At 38.2% G+C, this 26,303-nt stretch overlaps 1 protein-coding gene across 3 annotated transcripts in view; it reads left to right on the forward strand.

Annotated features, from left to right (window-relative positions):
* LOC140740143 (A-kinase anchor protein 8-like) overlaps nucleotides 1-26,303 on the forward strand; it is a 34,651-nt gene that overhangs the window by 1,228 nt on the left and 7,120 nt on the right. For 2 of the 3 annotated variants that reach the window (XM_073069085.1, XM_073069087.1), the window contains exons 2-11: nucleotides 2,602-2,640; nucleotides 4,438-4,609; nucleotides 9,839-10,283; nucleotides 11,069-11,189; nucleotides 11,819-11,880; nucleotides 12,898-12,982; nucleotides 13,064-13,157; nucleotides 22,850-22,991; nucleotides 23,555-23,657; nucleotides 24,879-25,009. In XM_073069085.1, the coding sequence (XP_072925186.1) occupies nucleotides 2,602-2,640; nucleotides 4,438-4,609; nucleotides 9,839-10,283; nucleotides 11,069-11,189; nucleotides 11,819-11,880; nucleotides 12,898-12,982; nucleotides 13,064-13,157; nucleotides 22,850-22,991; nucleotides 23,555-23,657; nucleotides 24,879-25,009 (1,394 nt within the window). The remainder of the gene's footprint in view (nucleotides 1-2,601; nucleotides 2,641-4,437; nucleotides 4,610-9,838; nucleotides 10,284-11,068; nucleotides 11,190-11,818; nucleotides 11,881-12,897; nucleotides 12,983-13,063; nucleotides 13,158-22,849; nucleotides 22,992-23,554; nucleotides 23,658-24,878; nucleotides 25,010-26,303) is intronic. The other variant, XM_073069086.1, reaches the window with a different exon arrangement.

Consider the following 26,303-nt stretch of genomic DNA (forward strand, 5'->3'; position numbering starts at 1 on the left):
TTTAGTTCCAGTAAATCCAATTTCACCAACAATTTAGAGTGTACATTAGTAGTCCAACTATTCACTACTTCATTGTTTTTCTACCTTTCAATTCGATGGATGGGCTTGATGCAATGATAGCGGCTTCTCAACATCAGGCTGAATGTCACTCAGGAGTCTCAAATCTCCAAGTTCAGTAGATTGTAGTCTGTTTGGTTGCTTTGAAAGAAGTTGGGTTACTGCACTGAAACCACACTCCATTAAATTACATCTTGACTTTTTCCATCAGTGCAGGATGGCGTTCAGAGATGTCTTTCTGCAACCAAAAGTCTTGATATGATTTTTTGAACCTTGGCTTCAGCTCAAAGTAATTTTGTAGTGAGATCAGTTCTCCCTCTGTTCTTCCTGTTAATTCCTCTTTACAAGTGTTCAGGAATGGATTTATTACCCAATCTGGAATTTGGACCCGAGGGAAGGTCTTGAAATCTCTCTGACATGTTTTTATGCAGCTCATCCAGGTGGGCACAGTATACTTGAAGATCAGCACCTGGCATTCTTTCTTTATCTTCCAACTCAGCAAGGCTTGGAAATGGGAAAAGGTCGTAATGGCAACGATGCACAACTAGGATTAACTTGGACAGAAATGTGAAGAAGACTGATTCACATTTCATTGCAAATGAAGATTGATTCCATTAAACTTTGTGACTAATTCTGATAAAAAAGCAGTGCCATGTCTAATATTCTTAAGTTGGTTACTGAATGAAACATTTGAATCTTTAAATAATTTTATCACAGTTTCAAAAGGTGCATGAAAGTGTCTCAGGCAATTTCCTTTTGAGAGCCATCTGACTTTTGTGTGCAACAGCAAGCATTTAAACTGTTCATCATCTTCAATACAAACCTCGTGAAATGGCTAAGAATTGAGAGCAAGAGAGTATGTACTGCTGTGATAATAGTATTTAATGATTTGTGTTGTGTATCACTTAGACTTTTTGGACAAGATGTTGCCTGTGAACTAACAGTGAATGGTAAATATGTTAAGTATAGCTTTTTTCAAGAGGGTAATAACCCCACAATGGTTTCCTGTCATTGATGGTGCCCTATCTGATGCACAAGTAAGAATCTTGGTGTGCAGAATGTCCCCCTCTTTGAAAAATTGACATAGTGTTGGAAAACCAAGATCTCATCATAGTAAGAGATTGTGGTTCCCTGGTTGGCATTGATCCTTCAGTATGCATCTGAAGTAAAAGTGTGTAGCTGGGAGAGATATTACCAACACCTCTGATTCCACTTGCATGGTATGAGAACAAGGCCAACATCAGAATCAGAATCAGACTTTAATCGCCAAGTACCTATGCACATACAAGGAATTTACTTCCGGCAGATGTTGTCTCTCTGCTCATAACAATAATAATGATAAATATAAATGAAAATATAAATTATACATACAGGTATAATGCAACATACCCACTTTCAAGGCTTTTATTACATGAGCTGGACAGAATAGAGTCAACAATATTCTTCCCAGAAAAAAGTTTAACATCCCCAGTGATCAAGAAAATGTAAGTTGAAAATGGAGGAGCAACCCATGTTTACATCTCAAGTTCTTTCTGGGCCATACTGAAACCAAGAAAAACCTTGGAAGGGATGTGCTATTTCCCATCCTACCTATCCATCCACTGCATCATTGTTTCCCTCCATTGGCCTCAGCAGAACACAGATTGAGATTGAAAGCATGTCACCCTCAACGGAGAGGGGCTGAAGAAGAGCAGATGACTTTTTGTAGTGCAGTAAGATAGTGGTTTGCATGTCTTTAGCCATGCCCATGTGTAGAAGTTGATTCATATGTTGGTTCCTCTAAACATAAGTTACCAAATGTGTGCTTCTGTTTGAAAGATATTTAGAATTATTATATAATGCACATTAAATGTTATGGAGAATATACTGTATCATGCAGAAGTATGCAAACATCTGGAAGAAATTGGCCTTTGCTGGCTGAGTGATAAATATTGGCAATACTCTGAGAACAACTACTGAGATTGTTATTAGATAGTGTCATGGCATTATTTAACTCCACCTGTGATGTTACCTCCAGCAGTTCAATTTGCACTTGGTGTTGCCCAGTAATAAAGTGTCAGCCTACATACATGCACAAATACCAGCAGGTTTTGGGTTTAATTCTGGTAACTTGAGGCTGCAATTGAGTGCAATTCTAAGCAATTGCTGGATTTGCCATTTTCAAGTGAGGTTTTAGTTGAAGTCCTGTATGTTCTCTTGTCTTGACATAAAAACTAATAAAACAAATCAAGGATGCTATATTAACTCTTGACCAATATTAATAACTCAGACAAAAAAACCAAGGTGTTGAGTTCCCTAAACTGCAAATGTATGTTGTGTACTTCAGAATTACTTTATTCACTGTAATATGTTTTGGGACATTGTGGAGGTTGTCCTGTGGCTGCTACATCTGCCATCTATTACTACAGATCAAAATTTAGTGACCGACTTTAGTAGATTGTTGTTACATTCTATGCTTCATAATTTTACTTCATAAATGCTGTACTTTTAAAAAGAAAATCTGAAGTAAACCAGAACATTTTATACAAGTCTTTCATTTTACAGGTTCATATGGAAATTGGGATACTGAATCATCTGGTGCAGGTACTATCAGTGACAGAGGGGGAAAGACTGATGTGCACACTACTCAAGTCCCTGTTTCTTAATTGTTTGTCCTGCTGCTTATGTATAAATGATGACTATATGAAAGACTCAAGAAATTCTGTACTGGGAAGCCTCCCACTAATTGATAAGCAATGCAATCTTGTTCTTTTTTTAAAATGTGAAATCAACCACTTTGTTTTCTGTTACATTGGTATAGTGCACAAAGGATAGTAGATTCTCTTTTATTTGGTATATGGGAGGCTATCACATGTAGAAGTAGGAACCTCATCCTTAAGGCTCACGATGAGTCGCTATACTTCAAAATTACTTCATTGGCTGGTATTGAGAATTTAGTTCATTTGGTGGACTTAATACTTGTGACATTTCATTTTGGAAACAAAGTCAAAAGTTGAAATATTGTTGGAATATTTTACCATATCAAAATAAGTGTACATTTTTATAGATTATCTGATGGTAAAATATTTACTATTGACTTTCATATAGAAAATGGCAGAGAACTAGATCTACCTGCAAGGTGTGATAATTTGTACACCTTCCATACCATAAGACCATAAGATATAGGAGCAGAATTAGGCCATTTGGCCCATCGAGTCTGCTCCGCCATTTCATCATGGCTGGTCCATTTTTCCTTTCAGCCACAATCTCCTGCCTGCCCCCCCTCCCCTGAATTCCTTCATGCCCTGACCAATCAAGAACCTATTCTCCTGCCTTAAATATACATAAAGACTTGGCCTCCACAGCAGCCTGTGGCAGTGAATTTGACAGATTCACCACTCTCTGGATAAAGAAATTCCTCATATTTGTTCTAAAAGATCACCCTTCTATTCTGAGTCTGTGTCCTCTGGTCTTGACTCTCCCACCACTGGAATCATCCTCGCCACATCCACTTTTCCAAGGTCTTTCACCATTCAATAGGTTTCAAAGGTTACCCCTCATTCTTCTGAACTCTAGTGAATACAGTTCCAGAGCCATCAAATGTTTATATGACAAGCCATTTAATCTTGGAATAATTTTTGTGAACCTCCTTTGTTTCTAAGTTGGGGGCCTGAAACTGCTCGCAATACTGCTAGTGAGGCCTCGCCAGTGCTTTATAAAGTCTCAACATTACATCCTTGCTTTTATATTCTAGTCCTCTTGAAATGAATGCCTTTGCCTTCCTCACCACAGACTCAACCTGCAAATTAACCTTTAGGGGATCCTGCACAACACCACATCAGGTTTTTGTATTTTCTTTACATTTAGAAAATAGTCAACCCTTTCACTTATGCCAAAGTGCATGAACATACACTTTCCAAAACTGTATTCCATCTGCCACTTTTTTGCCCATTCTCCTACTCTGTCTAAGTCCTTTTGTAGCCTCTCTACTATCCCAAAACTACTTGCCCCTCCACCTATCTTTGTATCATCTGCAAACTTCCATCATCCTAATCATTGACGTGCACCATCCTGCACGTCAGGCCTTTCCAATGGCCGAACATTTAAATTCCCAATGATTGTCTCATAGCTCCCAGCTTTGAATTATCTGGCTGATAATTTCTTGAACTGATAATATCAGTACATACATTCGCACTGGAATGTGCAGCAACACTTGCCTTAAGTTGTGTTGGTTGTTAGTACAAACGGCACGTCACTGTATGTACATGTGATAAATTAATTTGACTCTGAACATAAGTAAAGTGTTGTTAACACTAAGTTGCAAACTTTGAAGGGCTTGCAAGCTTGTTTAACCCTAGAACTTTGACTTATCATTGCAGTACATTCTTATTTCCTCTTCAGGCTACGATGACTATAACTATGACTATGGACAAAGCTCTGGATCAAACTATGGCTATGGTGGCAAATCATGGGACTCTCAGAGAGGGAATGCCAATCAAAATTCTGAATCCATTGTTGCTAAAATTAACCAACGGTTAGATTTGCTTTCTCATGACAGTGACGAGCAGGAAAGGTATCTACAAAAGTTTCAAAGACTTTGTATTGGTTAGAAGATTAATTTAGTTGGTGATTATTGCTCTATATTGGTTTAGCTATTTTGAGTTTCACAGATTAGACCTCTAATTGCATTCAGTGGATCATTATCCTTCATTTTTTGTTTCAAATGTGGATGCATTGTTAACACTTAATGTCCTTTTGACCTATTATTTGTTTACATATTTTTCTTTGTTATATGGAGATTCTGGTGATGGACATTAAGGATAAATAAGTTATCTTTGAGTGCAGGTACTTAAATACTTGTTGGATTAGTTTCTGGTCACACTTACTGTTACTTCATTGAACCATGAGGCCATCACTACTTGCAGCCAATATGCTCCAAGCTGCTTTAGTCTTATTGTATCTCTTCTGGGGGTAATTTTATGGATAGGTCAACATCCATAGTTTTCAATTGGTTGAAGAGAAATATTTTCCGTATCAGTCAGTTTTATTATCATTGTTCAATTGGATTAAACAAACCTTGTGCTGAATTGATGCATGCTTATCAAAGCAAGATGCAGCTGTTCTAGTTTTGGAGTAATAGGACTCTCATAACAATCGGATTGTTGTGACTATCAGGTGAAGGATTCCCAGTAGATCCTAAGTAGCTTCATCCATACATGCAGTGTGCTGTTGATTTAAGTAATAATGGACAAAGGAATATCCTTGATCTTATCTCAGTAGCAGAGAACTGTAGCAGCCTGTGCTTCATTACTGACTCATTGGTTTTTGGCAAATATTTACTGTATCACTGGATTTGAGGTAGTAATATTGATGTTAAACACAATGGATATTTAATTAAAGAACAGGCTGAAAATAGCATACAGCTGGATGTGCTAATTGCCATAAGTTAAATGATGGAGATTACCAGTGTTTCGGCCTTTGTAAGTGACAGAGAATTTATTGAGATACAGTGTGGAATAAGCCCCTCCAGTCCTTGAGCTGTGCCGCCCCGATTTAATCCGAACCTATTCATGGGACAGTTTACAGTGACCAATTAACCTACCAACTGGTAGAATGATAGAACTTCTAGTGGTGAGTAAATGCTGAGCCGTTAGCTTCTCTGAGTGGTTGGATTGCAGACCATCAGAGTTTTACCCTACCTTGGGTTTGAATCACTATAGCGAGCCCCTTGGCCCAACTAATCCATGCCAAGCAGGTCTCCTGCCTAACCCCATCTACCTGCACCTCCATAGCCCATGTAACTATCCAAAATTCTTAAATGTTATAATTGACCCCACATCTATCACTTCTGCTGGAAGCTTGTTCAACACTCACACTGAGGGAAGATGCTTTCCTTCAGGTTCTCCTTAAATATTTCATCTTTCACTTCAAAACTACGACCTCTAATCTAGTCTCACCTAACCTGAGGGGAAAAGCCTACATGTGTTCACCCTATCTATACTCCTTATAATTTTGTATACTTCTATAAGATCTCCCTTCATTTTCCTGTGCTGCAAGGAAATAGGAGGTCCTAACTTGTTCAACCTTACCCTACAACTCAGTTCCTCAGGTCCCAGCAACATCTTTGTTAATTTTCTCTGCAGTCTTTCGATCTTACTGATATTTTTCCTGTAGGTAGGTGAACAAAACTGCATACAATATTCCAAATTTGGCCTCAACAACATCTTATACAATTTCAGCATAATATCCCAAATCCTGTGCTAAATGCCCTGATTTTTGAAGGCCAGCGTTCCATAAACTCGCTTATGATCCTGTCTACCTGTGATGCCACTTTCAAAGAACTCTGGATCTGTTTAATGCACACATCAGAGCCCGACCATTCGCTCTGTAAATCTTACCCTGGTTTGTATTTGCAAAATACAACACCTTATGCTTGTCTGCATTAAATTCCTGCTGCCATTTTTCAGCTCATTTTCCCAGCTGGTCCAAATCATGCTGAAAGCTTTGATAACCTTCCTCCTTGTCCGCTAAGCCCCTGTGCTTGGTGTTACCGCAAATTTTTTGATCCAGTTTACAATATTATCATTTAATTCATTAATATAGAAGATAAACAACAAAGGACCCAGCACTGATCCCTGTGGCACACCACTCGTCACTGGTCTCCAGTTGGAGAGACATCCATCTCTTACCGCTTTCTGCCTTCTCCTGCAAAGCCAATTGTTGTGGATTCAATTGACTACTTCATCCTGAATACCAAATGACTTAACCTTCTGGACCACCCTCCCATGCAAGACTATGTCAAACGAGTTGCTAAAGTCCATGTAGAAAATGTTCGCTGCCTTTTCTTCAACTTTCTTGGGTTGTACACAGAGTTTTATACTAAGTAGTTGAGTATGGAATGGGGGGGGGGTGCTGATTTGAGATAAGAGAAAATTTTGAAATTTAAAGATCATGCAAACATACAAATAAGGAGCAGGGATAGATCTCTCTGATCCACAAACCTGCTCGGCCATTTAATAAAGTATGGTTGATCTGATTGTAACATTGATTCTGCATCCCCATTTACACATGGTAGAACCTATCTACTTTAAAAATATTCAAACACTGTGCTTTGAAGAAGAGAATTTAAAAGACTAGAAATATTTTGCTAAAGGGATTTTTGAGAAATAGGCCATTAACCCAACCATTGTGTCCATCTCTATAAATTTCATTTACCAGCATTTGATCCATAACCTTTTGTGCTTTGGCAATTCAAGATTGTTTTTAAATGTTGTTAGAATAATTGGCTGTAGTTAGTGTGTTACATATTACAAGTGTACTAGGAGTGGAAAAACTTTTTCCTGGATCACCTCTAATCTTCTTCACCTTAAACCTATCTCCATGGCTTTAGACATTCCTGTTAAGGGGGAAAGTTTTTCACTACTCATCCTCCTGTTTGTTATAATTTTTTCTATCAATATCGAGTATACAAGGAAAACAAAGCCAGCCTGTTCAGTCTCCTCATTAAGGAAAGTTCCATCCAATGCTGGTTAATCTTTTCGGCACCTTCCCTATAGAAACACATCTCTTTTACAGTGTGGTGACCAGTGTACACCATATTCTAGTTATGGTGTAACAAGTTTTGAAAACCTCTAGGCAACACACACAAAACAAAAATGTCAACTGTTTACTCTTTTCCATAGATGCTGCCTGGCCTGCTGAGTTCCTCCAGCATTTTATGTATGTTGCTTGGATTTCCACCATCTACAGATTTTCTCTTGTCTTTGAACATAACTGCTATGTTCTTATATGCTATGCTGCAGTTAATAAAGTCCAGGATCTCATATGCCTTTGATTTAGTTGTTGATTAAACTGTACTTATTATGTACACGATTAATGCTTAAAGCTGTTAGGTAGCTATTACTTTGTCAGGCTGAATTAGACAGTATTTCTAGTACTAAACACATTCTCGTGCTTGTTGGTAAGCATTTGGATTGTTAATTAGTTTCCTTTCTAAAGTCATCAGTTCTATATATTTGTCGTATATTGTCTCAGGTGTAAGCTTTTCATGTGTTAAAATAGTGACGTGACAGTAATAAGTATGTGGGAACTTTTAAATTGAATGTTACCTTTGCATTCACACCATGACGTTCCCTGAATAGAAGGGATTAATTTAATTAACTCCTAAATTTTAAAACATTTTGATTATTTTAGTGAACTGTGTTGTTTCTTCATTTCTTTGATGTCTATTTTGAATTTGAAATTTGAAGGATTTGTCTGGGAGTTGATTTTCCATTTTAATATCAGAAGCTCTTCTAGAATAAGTTGTGATTATTTATTTGCATATTACAGGACAAAAAAAAACTTTTTCGTCAAATAAAAGTGAACCAAGATTGAATTTCTTAGTGATAGGCTGTAGGTTAATATGTGGTATTGAGATGAACGTTAAGGAAAAAATAATACTGGATGCTGCTTGTACTCCTTTGTGCCTCTACTGAAGAATGTTTCATTACCGCACTTGGCAATAAACAGAGCATAAAGTAGGGCAGCAATGAATCGGTAGCTGATTTTTCTGCTAATTCACAACTCCAACAACCCAACTTCAATCTTGATTTCTGGTGTTGATGTCGATCTGCCTCTCTACCAGAGGATTTTAGATTCAGACCTAGGGAATAATTGTCAAATACAGTTTACTTAAAATTACATACTGTTTATTAGCAAGCTTGCATTGCTCAGTTGATCTACAGAGTCCTTCTCATATAACCAAGTGAACCCTGGGCACTGTCCAGGGCTGCTTGCTAAACGTTCGTTATGACATTGCCAGACATCCTTGATCAGTGGTTACACAAAGCAGCTGTCCCATGCAACAAGCACTCCTTTGTTCCTTACGTCAGTGTCTTGAGCTACCCTACGGTTAGTTTAGTAAGGCGCGATTAGTTATCTTGCAACATTATTCACATAGTGTGACTAGTCAAGCTACAAACAAGTCAGTCAGGTTTTAACCCTTTTTATTCTGTATGTAATTGCTCATTGACCGTGTGGAGTTTCTTAATCTCTGTGTGATTTTATAGATTTTCTGCTGGTGAACCAATTTCCTCCCATATCAAAAATATAGAGTGGAAGGCTTTAGAAAAGCTTAATTACTAATCCGAATTCTTGCCAACAAACATGAGAATATATTCAATACCGGAAATGCTATTTTGGATTAGTGTGGATGGGCAAAATGACTGGCATTGAAGTAAGTAGTGGGCTGGAGGGCCTGTGTCTGTGTTATGCGACTCTGTGAAGACACGGATCGGTTTTTAATCAGATATAACAAAGTAGGTGAGTGGTCAGATACTTGGGGTGGAATTGATTGTCGTGGAAGAGAGAATAGGTTAGAGAGAATATAAGTGGGGGAATAGGATTGATGGGAGTGCCCTGAGAGACATGATTGACTTTGGGCTGAATGGACTCCCACTGTGTCATTAGAAAGTATTAGTAATGTAAGGACAGTTAATGTGGAGGTAAGTGTAGTCTGGTTCCATCCACGTATTGACCATTATTAGTTCTCACATGGTTCAGGGATTAAGAATAATCTGCATGTTGGGAGTGCATGTGTAAGTGGGTTAAAACCATTTATGTATTAACTTTGGGGGAAGGTCAGAGTCAATAATGAGGCTCTTAAATTGGTAATAGCTTAATTATCACTGGTCTGTCCATTACCATAGTCTGTTGCTAAATTAGGAAATATTGTTTGTTTTTAAATGCAAAACACCGTTATTGTTGTTTGAATTTTTACTTACTGACTAGATTCCTTGCCTGCTGTGCGGCTCTTTTTCAGGTTTGCACCTTTTGAGTCCTACGAATCCAGGTCTTCACTGGATAATCATGATCTGTTCAGATCAGGCTTCGATTACAGTGAATATGAACCTCGTCATAATGATTCCTATGGAGGTCGATTTGACCACTTTAACTACTCCCCCAGGAACCGCAGGGATCATTTCCGTTACAGAGGACGTGATGGCTTTGGCAAGTTTCGGAGTCAGAACTGGTCTAGAGACTGGGTTCCAAATAACAGACCTTACCGGAACGACTCTTTCTCATCATCAAGTTCTGAGCGACTGTCTGCATACTGGAATGAGATGTCATTTGGAATGGGTGGCAGGGGCTATGCTGCCCAACCTAGGAATCTCCCTTCGCTCTTCTCTGGTTATGGCACACAAGGAATGGGAAAACAGTTTAGAGGTGTCGGACAGCAAAGGAGAGACTGGAATCGAATTAGAGGTGTAAGTAAAATACTTTTTAAATTTTGTAACGTCATAGGCTAAAGCATTCACTTGGGTGAGTTTCATAAGAAGCACAAAGAAGTCACATTTCAAGTGTCTGATGCAGTCCCTTGCTGGTCCTTAATTGCTTAGAAGTAAAATATAAAGATTAGTTGAAACAGTCAAAAGTATTGAATGGATTGGAATATCCAAATAGACCATTTATAGGTGCTGTCTGTAGTTTTGGGAGAACCTGTCCCTTATCCCAGCTTAAAAGTTCTGGATATAGAATTCAAACCATTTAGAGTATTAGCAATGAGAATTGCTGTTTGTACACAGGATAAATAACAGGATCTAAATAGCGAGGTGGTTGTTCTTTAAATTTGGTTTCTATTTCTTGTATTGCATCTGTTTCATTGGAAAAATCAGTGTGTGCATGTAGAGTTTAGAAGGTTTAACATTCACTACTCCACCTTCTGTATAGGGTTTGTACACTTCAGTTAATTTTCATTTAAGTGCTTGGGTGTGTTCAACCATTATCGTAAACCAATGAATGACAGAGCTACACGTAGTATTGAACACAAAACTTTTGATGTGATTAAATGTGTAAAAACATTAGAATTGAAACATGGTCTCCTCTGAGTCGTAGAAAGAGATTAGCTTCTTGTTTTGAGCTTCTGCTAGAATTGGAAATGTATCAAAGTGATGTGAACTATTTGTGCTCTGTGCACTTGAGGAACATGATCTCTTTTAGCTAACAGAATCAAAGGGAAATGTTGACCAATACTATAATATCTTTGTGACAGAGGAGAGGTAGAGGTGGAGTAATAGGTGGAATGAAGAGGAAGCAATCAACTGGAAGCAATGATGAACCAGACTTCAAAGTATCAAGAACAGACCAGTCAGATTATTCAGACAGTGAAGAAGGTAATTTTTTAAAAAAGAATATTGCACCTTCTTCCTTTTTGACTTAATTGTCATTCTAGATGAGGAGTTTAAGTAACTTATTCATCTGTGGAAGAGCTAATCAAAACATACTAAATATGACAATAACCATTTTTTATGTAGCACTTCCCAGTAGGACTGATCAGGCAGGAGTTGGAACAATAACTATCTCTACCTCTCTGGGACTAGATTCTGTCTTTTAGGACTTTTTATATGTATGTATTGTATATCAAGGTTGGAACTTGGGGATGTTCTAGGTTGTGTAGTGCATTTGCCAAATAAACATTATGGACCTGTACTTTTTACTTAAAACATTTCACAGCTTGTTAAACTACACCCAGGATATCTTCCTGGCCAGATAGTCTTGGATTTCATTTTGAAACAGGTAGTTCATTATGTGCTCTTTTTTTTGCTGTTCTACAACATTTAAGAAAAATTAATATTACAGTGGTCCTTTTTTCCTTCCTTACTTAAGAATTCAAGCAAATTTTCTGTTGAGAGAATTATTCATTTTCCAATGAACTAGCTCTTTACATTCTTATGATTTTTTTTGCCATTCCAGTTTTTATTTAGGTAGCAAATATTGATTAGTATATTAATTGTCTTTTCAGAAGAAAAGGAGAAAGATGATGGAGGTGATGTTGAAGATACTACTGCTGGTGATGCATGCGCTGTGAGTATTTGTGGAATTCTTGAGAATACAGCATGGTAATGGTTTCAGTGTCCCAATGGTTTGGGTTTCCAGGGATACATCTGGAGAGCTCTCAAACCAGTTTAAAATTCATTGTTCAGAAAGTCCATGTGCTCTATTGTTAGTACTACTTGATGCATTACATGTAAAAATGACTGATCTGAGTGGATACAAATTTGATATTTTTATGCAATTAATGTTCTTTTAAGAACAAGGATGGAATATTTTGAATACTTTCTTTAGCAACCTGGTCACAGGTTCACTGCTTTTTCTGTGTATTATTAGACATGATAAAGTGCTAAAGGGCATTACTAGCAAGGGGTAACAATTATAGTCCTTATGAAAAAGTAGTGGCTAACAGTCACCTTCAGCCATTGCAGACCTTTAGGTGAAGGGGCATCCACAGTGCTACTGGGAAGGGAGTTTGAGGGATTAAACTCAGTGATGATGAAGGGCCTATATTTCCAAGGCATGTTGGTATACCGCCTGGAGAGAAACCTGCATGTCAGGATCTTCCATGATCTTATTGCCCTTAAGTTTGTTTGAGGTCATGGATTTTCAAAATGTTATCCTTTTACTGCTGGTGTGGTAACTAATGTTTAAAGAATTGATGTAGAGTCAATTAAATGGGCTGTTTTGTCCTGGATGGTGTCCAGCTTAATGAAAATTGTTCGTTCTGCACTTATTGGGGCATGTAGAGAGTGCTCCTTCAAACATCTGATTTGCAACTTAAAGGTAGTGGGATGTTCTAGTAAAATTAGTTTACCTTTGATTCTTAGATAGATTAGAGGAGAAATTTAGTTTGACATTATTATTATTAGTTATGGTAAAGTTTGGCAAGTTCTAGAGAAAATTATGGTAGTTTTAAAGCAACCTCCAGGAGATGCCAGTTCACTTCTGCACCAAAAATTTCCATAATTACCTACTTGAATCAATATAGTTTTGTAACAACTTGGGATAGTTTATAATTGTATCATTTAAACTATTCTTTATATTTAGAGTATTGAGGATAAAGATTCAAGTGAAAACCCTGTAAAGGAGAAAAAAGAAACTGCTGAGGGTGAAGATAACGAGTCCAAGAAATGTAAGAGTGCTGGTTTTGCTGCGAATTTTGTTTGTGTGTATGTGATAGAATATCTGTGATGTTAACTCATGTTTTTGTTAGCTGGTGATCTACAAGAGGAAGCTGGTCACACTAAAAAAAAGCTATATTATAAAGAGAAACCAAAGAAGAAACAGCGGGATCGCGTTACAGAAAGGTAATTTAAATTTTGTATCTTAACAGGTTCCTTTTATAAATATATTTATCTTAAACATAGGAAAAATGTTCTCATTTTCATTTTTCAATCTTTTTATTGATTTTCAAATAAAGAATATACAAATCAGAGGACGAGTTTAGCAAACAGATAATATAAAAGACATATAAACCGCAATAAAAAAAAAACAAAGTATATAATGTCAAAATCAGATAGGTAAAATGTTATGCTGTTATATATACAATGGTTAAAAAAAACAACTCCTCATAGCGATCATAAAAAAAGATTGGAAATTTTATTTGATAAAGGGAAAAAAAAACCCATTAACTAAACTGAAACAAAAAAAAGAGAAAGAAAAAGAAAGATTGGGCAGTCCAATTGAGGATAAAAAAATTTTAAAAAGAGAGAAAAAAAACCATCCTTCCAGTCATCTCCAAACCTTCATGGATAAAGGTTTTCCCAAAAGAGAATAAAGAAAGATAAAAAATAAATTAAATCATGTGAAAATATTGAATAAAGGGTCGCCAGACTTGTTCAAAATTAAAGGATGTATCAAATGTCCGGCTTCTAACTGTCTCCAAGCTTAGTCATGACATAATGGAGGAGAGCCAATAGAAAACAGTAGGTGGGTTAGATTCTTTCCAGTGTAGCAAAATAGCTCTCCTAGTCAGTAAAGTTGAAAAGGCTATCACATGTTGAGCGAAAGCAGACACTTTGCTTGCTTCCTCTGGAATAATCCCAAAAATTGCTGTAAGTGAATTAGATTAAACATCCACATCTATAACTTTAGATAATATTTCAAACACATCCCTCCAAAAATTGTTTAAGCTTACACATGACCAAAATATATGAGTTAGAGTAGCCACTTCTGCGTTACATCTGTCACAAATAGGGCTTATATTAGGAAAGATATGCGTCAATTTATCTTTGGACATACAGGCCCTGTGTACTATCTTAAACTGAATTAAGGTATGGCGTGCGCAGATAGATGAATTATTGACTAGATAATAAATTTTACCCCATTGTCTGAAAATGAATGTTGAAGTTCTACTTCCCAGATGCGTTGAACCCTATCATTAGGTGACATGCAAGCATTCATTAACTGTTTATAAATGATAGCTATTAATCGTTTTTGAAAAGGTTTAAGCTGAAAAATAACATAAGCCAAATTTAAAGAGCAGGCCAAGGGGTAATTCGGTAAAAAATCCCGTAAAAAATTCCTAACCTGTAAATATCTGAAAAAATGTGTATTAGAGATATCATATTTATCCATTAATTGTGAAAAGGACATTAAACAGTCCTGTAAAAACAAATCTAAAAAAGTTTTTATTCCCTTAATTTTCCATATTAAAAAAGCCTTATCCAAAGTTGATGGTTTAAAAAAGAAAAGGATTTATTTCCTGGATTAAATTGATTTATCATGCCCGTGATTTAGCTGCGGTTATAACTTAAAATCAAAAGTCTCCTTATTTTAGATTATATAGAGGTACCCGTCTGGGTTGTCCCCTTAGTCCTTTATTATTTAATTTGGCTTTAGAACCCACTTGCTATTGCTCTTAGGGATTCTAATTCTGTGCAGGGTATTAAGAGAGGGGATAAATTACATAAGGTTTTGTTATACGCGGATGATTTATTAGTTTACATTTCAAATCCTAGGAAATCTATTCCTTTTATGTTATCTATATTTATGGAATTTGGTATTTTTTCTGGATATAAACTTAATTTACATAAAAGTGAATTTTTCCTATTAATAATTATTCGATTATTATGATCAAATGCCTTTTAATATTGCCAAAAACCATTTCACTTACCTTGGTATCAAAATTACTAAAAATTTTAAAGACCTATATAGGTATAATTGCTCCCCTTTAGTTGAATATACTCAACAGGCGCTTTCTAAATGGTGGCACCTATGTCGATGTCATTGATAGGTCGAATAAATGCTATAAAAATGGTTATTCTACCAAAATTTCTATATATATTTCAAGCAGTTCCCTCTTTTGTTCCAAAAACAGTTTTTGATAAAATAGAGTCTCTGATTTTGTCTTATGTTTAGAATAATAAAAGCTCTAGAGTGAATAAACTTTTATTGCAAAAACCAAAAAAAGATGGAGGACTGACCTTACCAAACTTTAGATTTTATTATTGGGCAATTAATATTCGTTATGTTACTTTTTGGATTTATGATATAGATGACCAAGATCACCCTTCATGGTTACAGTTGGAGGAAAATTCAGTAATGGGGTTTTTGTTAGCTTCTTTATTAGGAGCTCCCCTTCCGTTTTCGTTCTCCAGAATAGGTAGACAAGCTCTCAACCCTATTGTTAAACATACTTTAAAAATTTGGTTTCAGTTTCGTAGATTTTTTGAATTAAATGATTTTCTACTTCCTAGTAATATTTATTCTAATTTCTTTTTTAAAAATGTTCTCAAATGACTCACAAAAGACTGATTTGCTAAATAATTGGGTGGTCGGAATTTAAATGTCTGGATTTTGAGGCTGTGGAGTTTACTTGCTTCAGTCATATGAGTAAACATTATGCAGTCTTATGATAACTTATAATTATTTTTCAGAAATCATGTCTGCTAGTTGTGATTAAATAGTTGATTTTTATTTTGTATTGACTCAATATTGAAAATACTATGGGCAGAAGTCAGAAATTAAATATTCTAGAGCAAATGACTTAAGATGCCCCACATCCATTCCACTACAGGCAGTCCTGGGTTACGTATGAGTTCTGTTCCTGAGTCCATCTTTAAGTCGGATTTGTACGTAAGTCGGAACAAGTACATCCGGTATTATTTAGCGTCAGTTAGTCAAACGTTTGTCTTAGTATATAGTTTATATTTTACCTTTCTATGCATATAAAATACTTAAGAACCATATGTTTTCCAATAATTCAACCACTGTGTTGCTTAGTAATAATTGTAGCTTTCATCGGGGCAGCGCTTTTCACATGTTCCATTATTCTCACTTTATCCGTTACCCTTTAAAATTGTTCTGATCGTTGACTGACTGTAGCCTAACACTTTTCCAATGACTGATGGCGTTTCACCTCTTTCCAAACCCTTTATTATTTCCACTTTATTTTCAATCGCGATCGCTTCCTGTCAATGGAACAGAAACACTGCGGGCGGCGGGTCCTGACCTGCGCCAGCTCCCGAGGTCCGCTGGGTCCTAAGGACCACCACACTAAGACAGGCTAAATGGGACAAGTGGGGGCTGTTCAGGGTTTGGGTATTTGATCCTCCACAATATTCTGCGTGGGAATTTAAACTGGAGGGGGCAGTGTTTTTTTTTTAATGAGGTCAAGTTGTGAGCTCGACATCAACCCGGCATGGATGGTACAGGAGTCACTGGATCGACATCAACCCGGCACGGAAGCAGTCTGTCACTAAATCGAACTCGGGAACCTCCGTACTCTAGCCCAGTGCTGATCTGACTGCGCCACCAGCCGACTGGAACGGGAGGAGGGGGCAGGGTCAGGGTGAATCTTACTAAGAAAAATTTAAGCCAAATACAAAGTTAAACACTCACACAGTGTCAATGGCAATGACTTAAAATGGCGGAGGGCCATTTCCTCGTTCGTAAGTACGAGTTGTCCGTAAGTCAGACGTTCGTAACTCGGAGACTACCTGTATTTACAATGCCATTGTCTACAAGTTGTCTTTAAACACTCTCCACTTGCCAAAAGAGGAATGCTCCACTTCATTGGTGCCCCATCAACCATCCTAAATTCCATTTCATTCATTACTAATGCATAGCAGCTGCTGTGTGTGGCATCTACAAGATTCACTGATCTTACTCCCAAATCTGTAGCCACTACCACCAAATAAGGATGAGACTTTGTCTGTATGGGAACACTATTGTTTTTGAATTCCCCTCAAATTTGGAATCCTTTCTGATTTGATATATATTGCCAGCAACGTTCCCTCTAATTTGTAATGACTAATGTGCGCAAAACTCTTGTGCTGTGCAATTTTTTGCCCATTGACAATATGTGGGCACTGTATTTTATATACAGTGGCATGTAAAAGTTTGGACACACCTGGTCAAAATTTCTGTTAATGTGAATATCTAAGTGAGTAAAAGATGACGTGATTTCCAAAAGGCATGAAGTTAAAGATGACATATTTCTTTAATATTTTAAGCAAGATTTCTTTTTTATTTCCATCTTTTAAAGTTTCAAAATAACAAAAAAGGAAAAGGAAGCAAAAGTTTGGGCACCCTGCATGGTCAGTACTTAGTAACACCCCCTTTGGCAAGTATCACAGCTTGTAAGCGCTTTCTGTAGCCAGCTAGAGTCTTTCAGTTCTTGTTTGGGGGATTTTTCCCCCATTCTTTCTTGCAATAGGCTTCTAGTTCTGTGAGATTCTTGGGCCGTCTTGCATGCACTGCTCTTTTGAGGTCTATCCACAGATTTTCGATGATGTTTAGGTCGGGGGACTGTGAGGGCCTTGACAAAACCTTCAGCTTGCGCCTCTTGAAGTAGTCCATTGTGGATTTTGAGGTGTGTTTAGGATCATTATCCTGTTGTAAAAGCCATCCTCTTTTCATCTACAGCTTTTTTACAGATGGTGTGATGTTTGCTTCCAGAATTTGCTGGTATTTAATTGAATTAATTCTTCCCTCTACCAGTGAAATGCTCCCCATGCCATTGGCTGCAGCACAAGCCCAAAGCATGATCGATCCACCCCCGTGTTTAACAGTTGGAGAGGTGTTCTTTTCATGAAATTCTGCACCCTTTTTTCTCCAAGCATACTTTTGCTCATTGCGGCCAAAAAGTTCTATTTTAACTTCATCAGTCCACAGGACTTGTTTCCAAAATGCATCAGGCTTGTTTAGATGTTCCTTTGCAAACTTCTGCCACTGAATTTTCTGGTGAGGATGCAGGAAAGCTTTTCTTCTGATGACTCTTCCATGAAGGTCATACTTGTGCAAGTGTCGCTGCATAGTAGAACAGTGCACCACCACTCCAGAGTCTGCTAAATCTTCCTGAAGGTCTTTTGCAGTCAAACGGGGGTTTTGATTTGCTTTTCTAGCAATCCTACGAGCAGTTGTGTCAGAAAGTTTTCTTGGTCTTCCTATCCTCAACTTGACCTCCATTGTTCCTGTTAACTGCCATTTCTTAATTATGTTACGAACTAAAGAAACGGCTACCTGAAACACTTTGCTATCTTCTTTAAGCCTTCTCCTGCTTTGTGGGCATCATTTATTTTAATTTTCAGAGTGCTAGGCAGCTGCTTAGAGGAGCCCATGGCTGCTGATTGTTGGGACAAGGTTTGAGGAGTCAGGGTATTTATAAAGCTTTGAAATTTGCATCACCTGGCCTCTCCTAAAGATGACTGTCTTGTCTTGTCCATACTGCACCAACGGCTGCCACTGGGCTATGAACGTGCAGGAGTGGTGTGTGGTTAAGTGCCTTGCTCAAGGACACACACGTTGCCTCAGTTGAGGCTCAAGCTAACGACCTTCAGATTGCTAGTCCAATGCCTTAACCACCTGGCCACGCACCAACACTGTGAACAAGCCAGAGCCCTAACAAGCTAATTAAGGTCTGAGACCTTGGTAAAAGTTATCTGAGAGCTCAAATCTTTTGGGGTGCCCAAACATTTGCATGGTGCTCCTTTCCTTTTTTTTCCACTCTAAAATTGTACAAAACAAAAACAATACACTAATCGTGCTTAAAATGTTGAAAAGAATGTGTCATCTTTAACTTTATGACTTTTGGAGATCAGTTCATCTTCTACTCACTTAACTATTCACAGTAACAGAAATTTTGACTGGGGTGCCCAAACTTTTGCATGCCACTGTATAGAGGTATATTCATTTTAACAACTAGAACAACACTGAGAACTTTGATCTCCTTTGGGTTTGATCATTTTCACTCTCCTTCATCTGCCCTCTAACAAAACATACATAGCAGGGCTGTAGCAGGTAATGAAGGATTTTCTCACTGGAGCTTTAGTACACCATCCATATGTGATTTGCTTGCTAAATGACGCTTTAAAAAGACAAGTTTGCAAATATCACTGTATTTCTTCCCACTTGAAAATTCTCAAGTAACTTTTACACTGCAACAATACATGCAGGTAATACCAGTTTCTGTACTGGACATGAATATTTCTCATAACTGCACATTCCTGACCTCATGAGCTTTTGTGTAGCAGTTTCTACTGTTTCATTAACTATAAGTTCTCTTGCATTTCACATCCTTTGCTTCTTTGGATTTTGACATAGTGGATCAATAATTTCTTCCCAAAAAAACTGTATAAATAAACCAGTTCTAAAATCTGCAGACAAATCATTGCAAACTCCTCATCTCAACACTGTCTGCATCAGAAACCGAAAAAGGAAATGTGATTGTGTATGATCATGAAATATGCTTAACATGCCAACAGAGTAGAGGGTGACAACCTTTTGTGTGCTAGTAACAAAGGATGTGTGTGCGCACACACCTGCACATCTTGGAGGGAATATTGACTGCCAGTCCTTCATCAGTACTGTGCCTATGTTGTTGAATTCCCTGTCTAACAGCGCTACAGAAGCTGAAGAAGGCAGCACGCTACCGCCTTCTCAAGGATAATTAGGGAGAGGCAGTAAATGTTGGCTGGAGCCTGAAAAAAGAATAAATAAATGATCAGGCATGCCTAGTGCTTTTGCTTTGTTTGGTAGGGGTGGTTGGACAGAGAATTGTACAGTCTAGTAACCACAGATTAGAACTACAGTTATGATTTTTGTAAACATTTAATTTACTGGCCCCTTTAGAATGAACCTCTAATCAGATTTAAAAGAAAACCTCAAGTTGAATTCACCTTAAAGCAGTGATCATTAAGATTAGCATATTGAATTAAATAGATGCTGGTAGAACGCAGCAGGCCAGGCAGCATCTATAGGAAGAAGTACAGTCGACGTTTCGGGCCGAGACCCTTCGTCAGAACTAAGTGGAAGAAAAGATAGTAAGAGATTTGAAAGTGGGAGGGGGAGGGGAGATCCGAAATGATAGGAGGAGTGGGGGGTGGGTGGTGAAGCTAAGAGCTGGAAAGTTGATTGGCAAAAGGGATACACAGCTGGAGAAGGGAAAGGATCATGGGACGGGAGGCCTAGGGAGAAAGAATGGGGGAGGGGAGAACCAGAGGGAGATGGAGAACAGGCAAGGAGTGATGGTGAGAGGGGCAGAGAGAGAGAGAAAAGAGGGGAAAAAAGGGGGTAATAAATAAATAAGGGATGGGGTAAGAAGGGGAGGAGAGGCATTAACGGAAATTAGAGAAATCAGTGTTCATGCCATCAGGTTGGAGGCTACCTAGACGGAATATAAGGTGTTGTTCCTCCAACCTGAGTGCGGCTTCATCTTGACCGGAGAGGAACCATGGTTTGACATATCAGAATGGGAATGGGACATGGAATTAAAATGTGTGGCCACTGAGAGATCCTGCTTGCTCTGGCGGACAGAGCGTAGGTGTTCAGCGAAACGGTCTCCCAGTCTGCGTCGGGTCTCACCAATATATAGAAGGCCACACCGGGAGCACCGGACGCAGTATATCACACCAGCCGACTCACAGGTGAAATGTCGCCTCACCTGGAAGGACTGTCTGGGGCCCTGAATGGTGGTGAGGAAGGAAGTGTAAGGGCAGGTGTAGCACTTGTTCCGTTTACAAGGATAAGTGCCAGGAGGGAGATCGATGGGAAGGGATGGGGGGGACGAATGGACAAAGGGAGTCACATAGGGAGCAATCCCCGCAGAAAGGGGTGAGAGGGAAAGATTTGTTTGTTAGTGGGATCCTGTTGGAGGTGGTGGAAGTTACAGAGAATTATATGTTGGACCCGGAGGCTAGTGGGGTGGTAGGTGAGGACAAGGGGAACCCTATCCCGAGTGGGGCAGTGGGAGGATGGGGTGAGGTTAGATGTGCGGGAAATGGGAGAGATGCGTTTGAGAGCAGAGTTGATGGTGGAGGAAGGGAAGCCCCTTTCTTTAAAATAGGAAGACATCTCCTTCGACCTGGAATGAAAAGCCTCATCCTGAGAGCAGATGCGGCAGAGGTGGAGGAATTGCGAGAAGGGGATGGCATTTTTGCAAGAGACAGGGTGGGAAGAGGAATAGTCCAGGTAGCTGTGAGAGTCCGTAGGCTTATAGTAGATAGCAGTAGATAAGCTGTCTCCACAGATCAAGAAAGGGGAGGGAGGTGTTGGAAATGGACCAGGTAAATTTGAGGGCAGGGTGAAAGTTGGAGGCAAAGTTAATGAAGTCATTGAGCTCAGCATGTGTGCAGGAGGCAGCGCCAATGCGGTCATTGATGTAGCGAAGGAAAAGTGGGGGACAGATACCCGTATAGGCTTGGAACATGGACTGTTCCACAAAGTTAACAAAAAGGCAGGCATAACTGGAACCCATACAGGTGCCCATGGCTACACCTTTGGTTTGGAGGAAGTGGGAGAAGCCAAAGGAGAAATTAGTCAGAATGAGGTCTAATTCCGCTAGACGGAGGAGAGTGGTGGTAGAGTGGAACTGGTTAGGTCTGGAATCCAAAAAGAAGTGGAGAGCTTTGAGATCTTCCTGGTGGGGGATGGAGGTATATGGGGACTGGACATCCATGGTGAAAATAAGGTGGTGGGGGCCAGGGAATTTAAAATCATTGAAAAAATTCAAAGCATGAGATATTCTGCCTGGGTAGCCTCCAACCTGATGACATGAACATTAATTTCTCTAACTTACGTTACTGTCCCTCCTCCCCTTCTTACCCCATCCCCTATTTATTTATTATTCCTTTTTACCCCTCTCTTTTTTCTCTCTATCCCTCTCACAATCACTCCTTGCCTGTTCTCCATCTCCCTCTGGTGCTCTCCTCCCCCTTTCTTTCTCCCTAGGCCTCCCGTCTCATGATCCTTTCCCTTCTCCTGCTGTGTATCCCTTTTGCCAATCAACTTTCAAGCTCTTGGCTTCATCCCTCCCCCTCTTGTCTTCTCCTATCATTTCGGATCTCCCCCTCCCCCTCCCACTTTCAAATCTCTTACTATCTTTTCTTTCAGTTAGTACTGACGAAGGGTCTCGGCCCGAAACGTCGACTGTACTTCTTCCTATAGATGCTGCCTGGCTTGCTGCGTTCCACCAGCATTGTGTGTGTGTTGCTTAAATTCCCATCATCTGCAAATTTTCTTGTGTTTGCGTTTTTGAATACAATAGCCACAGTTTGAGTACTGCATAAAATTCAGATCAACACCTTAAAGGAAATAAATGATTACACAGGAGAGAGTGCAGAAGGAATTTATGAAAAAGTTGTCAGGACTGGAAAATCAAGTCTTTGGAAAAAAAAGAGAAAAAATGAAATAACCTGTGTTTATTTTTGTGGAAGAAAGAAGGCTAAATAGCGCAGGGGAAGAGGGTGATGGTTGATTTATAGCCATAAATAGATAGATTAGAGGGAATGTAAAGGAAATGTTTCCACCTAGAAGATGGTTGGAATTCACTACCTGTAAGGGTAGTAGAGGCTGCAAACCCTTATCGTAAACAGGTAATGGATAGTCATATGGATCCAGTGCAGGAAGGAGGGATTAGGCTGGGTAGTTTTTCCTTCTATCTTGTGTTAATTTGATGTCTGCGTGAGGCTACTTGGAATTAGTAGGCTTCAATTCTGCAATTGAATACAGGAATGTTGTATAAAAATTTTTCAGACATAACAAAGCTTTGTCATTTCAGGATAATGTACGTCTGTTCAGTTTGCAAGTTTCGCACCTTTGATGATGAAGAAATTTTCCCCCACTTGGAAAGTAAATTTCATAAGGAGAACTTCAAATTCATTGGGACTAAGCTTCCTAAACAAACAGCTGAGTTTTTGCATGTATGTTAACTTTGTATTTTAACATAACCTTTGTCAAAAAATTTATTTACTTATACAGTGGAAATTAAATGTATACTATGAGATGCCCATGCTCAATATCTCAACTCAAGCTGGGACTGATAGCTCATTGCATAGTTTAGTTACTATAGTTGCGCAGTATACTGAATTAACAGCCCCTGCTGAAATTTTGGGGATGCTCTTTATTCATCCTATTGAAACTGAGACAAATTCTGTTGTTTACCAAAGAGATTTGCTGCCCTAAAATTCTGTATGCTCAAAAGATGTTAATGGATGTTCTGAATATGTCATCTGGCATGTTGACTGTTTGGTTCCAGCTATTTCAGTCTTGACATCCAGTCTGAATGATAGGCATATATTCCTGCTTCAGTCCTTTGCTATCTGGAATTTTCATTTATCATTGCTGTGATATTGTGTTGCCAACCCACGATTTGCCTATCAATTAAAATGTCAAGATGGATATAGTAAATTGTAGCCACAATGCTTAAGTTTCTGGTAGCAGCACCAGATTTTTATTGTCATGAACAATTGCTCTTCTCTTCCAGGAGTTTATTCTGAATAAGAATAAGAAGACTCTAAAGTTCCGTGATACAATGGAAGATAAAAATGCAATTAAAAAGAGGATCCAGGAACAAAACCTGTTGTATGGTGAGTATTGCTAAGAGGGATAAAGAGTATGAGAGTTACATACTTAAACATTGTGACTCAGATCACATAGATCATGGTATCCATATTGACATTCTAAAAAATGCTAAAAGCACAAAAGGTCAAGCAGCATCCCTAGAAAGAGCCTTCAGTTCAGTTCTAAAGAACTCTTGATCTTTTGTTTCTCTTTTCACTGATCCTAGCTGACCTGCTGATTGATCCCAACATTAACTTCAGATTTCCTGCAAAGAAAGTTACTATCTTTTTGTTTTTTCAGTGTACTAATCAGTGTATTGATTCTAAATTATTGGAGATTACTGAGCCCCAATAATCAGAAAATAAAGTATTGTATGTTGTGGGATAGTTTTACTTCACATCTTTATTTAATGTGCTAATTTTCTTTTTCATTCTATTAATGCTGATGAAACAATCAGTGATTTTTTTTTGTCATTGACCTCAAGACTTACTCATAATTGTTATTACTTCTTGAGTTTTCATTACCTTTTTCCACATCTCATCATAACTATCCATTGTCCGATTACAGAAAAAATATGAATCCCAAAGAACTTTTTTCGTAGCATAGTGCTGGTGGAATGATAGGCACAGGAATATTTTTGAGATGAGTACTTACCAGGAATGTCAGGTGGTTCTTCAGAATAACATTTCATCTAAAAGAAAGCAAGTCTGACAATGAAGCAATCTATTGCCACTGGAAAATGTATGCATCCATATTACAGTGACTCAACTGTATTTCACGTGGATAGATTGCACATTCAATGATTTCCATGAATTCAAGAACACTCTGCTTACAAATCCATTTTGATTACTTCTGACCAACTTCTACATGCTTGTTAATAACTGCCCATGTGATTTTGACTGATGCAAAAGTCCCAAGTTTTTTCTCATTTGTCTTCAAAAATAAGCAACATTTACCTAGTCTTTCACTGCTTCTGTTACTACTGCAGAATACTGGTTCATTTTTGAACTAGAGTCAGTATGTGACTCCCTGTGGTCTGCAGTAGAATGCTGTTAATGTATATGCTATTGTAAACAGAACTGAAATGGTATCTTTGCTAAAATATACTCTGCAGAGTTACCATTTTCATGTGTAACATATCCACTATTTTCTCATCAACTAATGTCTTTTTAATGGATTTGGGAACATTCCTCAAAGCATGAATTACAGTTTAGGTCTCTTCCACCGACCAACAATTTATGTTGCAGGTATTAGTATTGACAATTTCATGAAGAAGGTGGAAGCTGTACACTGTATGGCTTGTGAAATGTTCGTTCCAATGAAATACAATGCTATCCAGCGACATATGAAGGCACCTGATCACAACAGGAACAGAAAAGTAAGTTTTCACTCTTTAACAACACTTTATGAGTGGCTGTCTTCCATTCATCTTACACACCCCATTACAAAAAATAATAATATGCGACAATCTCTGAATGAGAGAAATTATTCTGCAGGTATAATAGTGACTTGGATGGAGATTGAGGTATAGGACATAACATTAAAATGAAAATTTAGATATCATGTATCTGACATTCTTTTTGGGAATTTAACCTGCTTAAATTTATATAGCTCAATATGCTCTACAGAAGTTAATATGTGCTGGGGGAAGCGTGTGTGCAGAGGGTCAGGGTGGCCATTAGATGAATGTGGCAGAAATTTATCTTCAGAAGTGTTGGTATTTCTAGATTCCAACTTGACCGTTCCTAAATTTTCATGACTGGCCTTTGGAAATTTGAAATCATCTGCCCTGTTCCTAATTTGTACCAAGTACCCACTTATATTAGCATTGTACTCCCATACGTAAATTGGCATCTATGTTAGCAATGGCTTGATTTTTTAAAATTCTTGTTTCTTAGGACAACTTGTACTCAGGTTGCACATACTCCCTGAAAGCAGGAGCTTCTCTTTCTTCCCAGCTTCCAAAGAGTGTGAGATTGGTAGATTAGTTGGCCGCTGTAAATTGTCCCAGGTATCTAGGTGAGTGACAGAATCTAAGGAAAGTTGATGGGAATGGGGGGAGAATAAAATGGACCTATTGTTATTGGTACTCGATAGTCAGTGGATTTGTAAGCAAATGGGCTTGTTTCAGTACTGTGTTGATGCTATGACTTTCCGTTTAGATTTTCTAGGCCGTTTCTCTATAACTCTCCTTGATTCATGCATTCCTGACTTTAATCACTCCATCACTTAAAGCAGTGTCATTAATGACCCAGGCTGTGGCTCTAAACTAATTTCTCTCTGAACTTCTCCACCGCATTTCTCAGTAAATCCTAACTTTTTCACCAACTTTGTCACCTATCATTTCCTGTGGTGTCAGACTTGCTTACTAGCATTTTTGTGAAGTGTTACGAAATGCTTTATTATATAAAAAATGTAATTTTTTGAGGGAAATGTTTTAGAATACTTAAGACATGAGGTGAAGAGGTTTATTGACGAAAATTGTAGGCAGTGGGTTCTTGAGCTAAAAAGGAAAAAGCTATAAATTTTATGTTTTCCCATAATGTACCGTAAATTAAAAATTACCCTGTAGCTTTGTTTTGATGCAATATTAAGGATGATGAATGGCGTTGCCAGAAATTAGGGGATGAAACATATCAAAAATTCACAAAAAGCAATGATCGCAAATCTCA

The sequence above is a fragment of the Hemitrygon akajei genome, chromosome 16 (assembly GCF_048418815.1).
Source record: "Hemitrygon akajei chromosome 16, sHemAka1.3, whole genome shotgun sequence".
Taxonomy (NCBI): domain Eukaryota; kingdom Metazoa; phylum Chordata; class Chondrichthyes; order Myliobatiformes; family Dasyatidae; genus Hemitrygon; species Hemitrygon akajei.